We start from the raw sequence: 5,046 nt of genomic DNA, 5'->3' as shown, positions 1-5,046 counted from the left end.
CGGCAGTGGAGGTGGTTCCTTCCCGCCCAACCTTGGTGCTGCTGCTCCCATCGCTTGGCTCTTCTCTCCGGTCTTCTTGGCCTCGTGGTGGTGCTCGCAGCGAGACGGCGTTGGTGGCGGCGCAACCGTGATGGCGCATGGTTGGGCGATGGTTTGGCTGGTCGACTCCGGTTGGCCGGTGGGGTTTGGCGTGCGGGAGAAATCCTTGTCGATTCGTCCGGCTCCGATGCGGTGACACTGGCGGGTGCCACTATCCCTTCTTGGAGGGTGTCGGGAGTAGCTATCCCCTACCTCCCTCCGCGTACTGGGGGAAACCCTAGGACTTGTCCGGGCAGCAGCGTCATCGGCGTCGCTCCCTTCTTGGAGGTGCTGCTTAGTTCGCGGTAGATCGGAGCCTCGGGCTGCGGTGGTTTGTTTCCGGAGGACGCAGCGGCCGCGGGTCTTCCGCTTCGAGCTGCCATTGTTGGCATTTATTTTTTCTTCTTTTTCTTTGGGCTTGATGTGCTGCTCGCGCCAGCATTGTGATGTGTACATTGATGGTTTGCTTTGGAATACAAAGCGGGGGAAACTTTTTTTGAGTAATACATGTATTGTTGTATGTTCCATCTCAGAAGAACGAAAGATATGCTTTGACCTTCCGCTCAGCACCGCCATTTGTCGCGAGCATGCCTTCTCATGTCTCATCTCTGTACAGTGCAAAGGGGGGAAATATTGTAATAGAAAGAATAAAAAGACACTGATTTCATGAAGCTTTTCTGGCTTGCGGAACCTCTTGGCAGATTACCGCATCAAGGGAGAATGCTTACATAATCCATGAAAAATGGTTGTTTACACTTCTGAAATTTAAGGTAATGGATGAATTATGACTGCATCAGCATACAATTTGGTTACTCTGAAAAAACGAAAACATATAGAAGTGTCAAACACACTGAAAGACATGAGAAGTGCTGAGCGGAAGGTCAGAGCATATAATTTTTTTAGCAAGAGAATGGTCTCTAACTACGCAAGAGTGAATAGATGTATCAAAAGGGAATGCTTAAATAATCCATGAAAAATGGTTGTTTACAATTCTGAAATTTAAGGTAATGGGTGAATTATGACTACATCAGCATACAATTCGGCTACTCTGAAAAACAAAAAGTTATAGAAGTGCCAAACACATGTCTTTCTGACTGAAGACAAGCAGGCGACATGCATCAGATTTTATTTACCACCAATGGTGCTTGAAATTGCTATCAGTGTTCATTTTGGTGCCTAAACTTGAAAAATACGTCGAACTGGTTCTAATACTTGACATGAAGCGTGCAAATACGGTGCTAATGTCATTCGTAGACATAAAGGGTGCTGACCGTAGCACCGTATTTTGCTGAGGTGGCATGGGGTCCACTTTTAGCGACGAAACTGGATTTTAGTTGAATATTATGTCTATAAAAAATGGGCCTCATCTGTCAGTACACAAGAAAACTAAAATAAGAAATGCTAAGGAACTGGGTTTGAACAAGCAAACTGAAGAATGGGGGCGAGCTGTGCTAGATGTAATTTTACAAGCCACTCAAACAGATACCTTTATATGCAAACTTCGGCCCCTTAGGCTAGATGTACTATGAAATATAAAAGGCTCGTGCTTCTTAAATTGCTTGCAGTTAGTGCTGCCCATTTAGCAGATGTTAACTTTTAAAAATGTAAAAATCTGTAAATTATAAACCACAGTAATGCAAATAAAGTTCAATTATTCGTGTGGTATTAATAGTTATAAATATTGTACATATAACTAAAATAACTAACTTAAAAAAATGTTCATTTAACTTTTAGGATATTCATGTATTATTTTAAAACACATTAATATAACTAAAATAATAGATACGAATTATAACAATGTTTGTATAATTTAATATAAAATAATAAAAATATTTTAAAATTACAGTTCGTAAATTATTTTAATTATTCAAATATTTGAGTAATTAAATGCATATTTGTATAATTCATAAGTATGTCATTTAAGAAAGTGTTTCTATAATTAAAAATTATTCATAATTTAAAATTTAAAATGTACATATGAATATTCACTCGTGGATTATATTTACATTATACAAAACTTAAGAATATAAGCCATGAGTGAAATTATACGCCAGTGAATATTCGTAAGTATTTAGTAAATGTTGTTATCCATAAATTTCTTCAAATTAAATATGATCCAGGCATGTATGTAAATATTCATTCACTATATTAAAAATAGTATTTTAAAAATAATATGTTAATATTTCTTATTTCTTAAAATTACTGGAACATTTATATATTTTTTCTTTTTTGTGCACATGAATATTTTTGTACCACGAGGTTATTATTTATGTACCACAAATATTTATAATGCATGACATGGCTTGGGGCTTGGTTTATAGCTTTTTTTTAATAATACAGGCACGCGAATATTTGTATACTACGAGGTAACTATTAATAACACACAAATATTTGAATCTAAGTTATTATTATTATTATTATTATTATCTACAGACGTTAACGTGTGAATGGTAGCATTTGTATTATTGTGATTATAATTCACAGATATTTTAAGAAAAATAACATGTGCTAAATGGGCCGCACTGATTGCAGCCAATTTAAGTAGCACAAGTATTAAAGCTGAGGGGCCAAGTCTGGCTACCTTAAAGCTGAGTGGCTAGCACAGCGCGCCCATACACTTCATGGCAATTTTTATTTTGGTTTTCTTGTCTATTGACAGGAGGGCCCCACCAGTCATAGGGACATACTATATTCAACTAAAATCCAGTTTCGTTGCTACAAGTGGATACTATGCCACGCCAATCAAATACTGTGCTACGGTCAGCACCCTTTACGTCTATGAATGGCATTAGCACCGTATTTGCACACTCGCGTCAAATTTTAGAACCAGTTCGATGTATTTTTTAAGTTTTTAGGCACTAAAGTGGACCCCAGTGGCAAGTTCGAGCACCACCTATGTTATTACCTCTTTACCCATCCATATGAACAGAGGCTGTTGCGTAGAATGACGAAGGGAATGAGTCAAATCAGAGAGCAACGAGCGTGCGTCAACGGGTAAAACCAGTTTACACGGATTGATTTGGTAGCATAGAAGGCTGTTTAGATGTCGTGGCATCTAAATAGAGCGGCATCCAACCAAAGTGGGTCAATCAGTGCCGCCGAACATCGTTCCGCCTCAAAATGTAAAGCAGCGTGCTTGCAGCGCCAGCCGCAGACGAGCCGTCCCGCCGTCCCATCTCCACCTGCTGCTCCTGCTCTAGTAGCCGACGACGAGCCGCACCTGGACGGATGCCCCATCCAGCCATCACATGAGATCAGATCACAAGCAAACCTCTGCTTCGCCGCAGCCCAGGCGTGGCAGCAATCCTTTCAGGCTGTCAGCACGTCCACAGCATGCCGAAACAAAAGCACGTCTCGGCGGTTTGTTTTGGACATGAGAGAGTCGACAGCATCTCTGCTCCAGCAATGAAGCATATAGCACACACAATTAAGTCCGATCGGAGAAATATCGCAACTCCTGTTTGTCACACAAACCTGCTCACCGACTGGCGTAAACTAGTGGGCAAAATCTTCAGAGCTGAAATTTATTCGGTTGTATGAGAATCACAGGACGGCCGGGGAAACCGGAGCACGGTTTAAGCAGCATTTACAGACTGATATAGAAAGAAGGCACGCCACACAGTGCAGCAGATGGAAACACACACACACACACACACAGGACGTTGATTCGCACGGCATGAGGTGCTACACGATATCAAGCAAGGGCGTCGTAGTCCCTGCCGCTCTCCTCCGAGGCAGAGCCATGCGCGACGAGCACGTAGACGGCGTAGATGATGCCGGGGATGTAGCCCAGGATGGTGAGCAGCAGGCAGATCAAGAACTCCATCTGTTCAAGGCAGACAGAAAGAAAGACCAATAAACACTATTATTAGTTTGCTAATATATCAGGATCCAGCATGGATCGCCTCGCGGAGAGGAAGGGGATGGATTGCTTACGCTACAGCAGCCGTAGCGGAGGAAGACGCCGAGCGGCGGCAGGATGACGGCGAGCAGGATCTCCACGAAGGTGCAGCTCCGGGACGCCATCGGGAGATCTCTCTCTCCCTCCCTCTCTCTTGCTCTGCTGGTCAGGAGGTTTGGTTGGGGGCCGCGTTGCTCTGTCGCGGGGAAGGAAGGACGGGAGGAGGCTTTAATTACACAAGTTGTGGTGGTGCTGGGCTGCTGGCTGGCTGGCTGTGCCGACATGCCATGCCACGCGGATCGACGGCGAAACGCCACAACGTGCCACCAGGTACGGGGCCAGAAAATCTGTATCACAACACGTGGAGCATTTCAAGTGGCTATTGCATAGTACTTGAACAGTGCCGGTTTCTCGTGATTCTGAAATCCGATACAACTGAATAAATTTCAGCTTGAATTCCGACTAGGGACGTGGTATTTTGTCTATGTATTCACACGTGTATCAAGTTTTCGTTAATACAATTCTTGCATTAATAATAAACATTTATCATGAATAAGGAAATATAAAATAATAACTTTATTATTGCCTCTAGGCATATTTCCTTTATCATTGTCTCCAGCAACCACCTCGCCCAAGTTAACCCTCACCCAAGTTGCAAGCACCGGTGGTCGACCTTGTCCCCCAAATCGCCCCTCCTCTCTCTCTTGAAACACAAAGCAGAAAGACATGCGGGGTGAGGAGTTTGACCAGACTCTTTAATGTCGGTTGCGTACATTTTTTTAGGGAAGTCGGTTGAGTACTTTGTACGGGCAGGGGAGCTGGTGTGCTGGGCCATCACGAAAAAAACACAAGATCGCTCCCAGGGCTCTATTTCCTGGTAGCTTAGAAACTGTACTGATACGACAAACGGTGTATGCTGCGTTGTGTCGGTGTAAAACGTCCGTGGAAGTGAGCATTTGAAGGGTCGCGGTGGCGGCAGGCCCTGCACCGCAGATCCAGGGCGGGTGGTCGTTGCGGCAGATCCTATGAGGCGGAGGCCGCGTCTCACGTGGGGAGGCTGGGGCGGC

At 43.8% G+C, this 5,046-nt stretch overlaps 1 protein-coding gene across 1 annotated transcript; it reads right to left on the bottom strand.

Moving 5' to 3' along the window:
- Window positions 1-3,574: 3,574 nt before the first annotated feature.
- On the bottom strand, window positions 3,575-4,196 carry LOC119311585 (low temperature-induced protein lt101.2-like). The gene is made up of 2 exons (XM_037587239.1): window positions 4,015-4,196; window positions 3,575-3,904 (listed from the first exon to the last, which is right to left on the bottom strand). Exons 1-2 carry the CDS (start codon window positions 4,102-4,104, stop codon window positions 3,773-3,775), a joined length of 222 nt encoding a protein of 73 aa, XP_037443136.1. The 5' UTR covers window positions 4,105-4,196; the 3' UTR covers window positions 3,575-3,772.
- Window positions 4,197-5,046: the final 850 nt, after the last annotated feature.

The sequence above is a fragment of the Triticum dicoccoides genome, chromosome 5B (assembly GCF_002162155.2).
Source record: "Triticum dicoccoides isolate Atlit2015 ecotype Zavitan chromosome 5B, WEW_v2.0, whole genome shotgun sequence".
Taxonomy (NCBI): domain Eukaryota; kingdom Viridiplantae; phylum Streptophyta; class Magnoliopsida; order Poales; family Poaceae; genus Triticum; species Triticum dicoccoides.
This window is presented reverse-complemented; position numbering and strand designations above follow the sequence as displayed.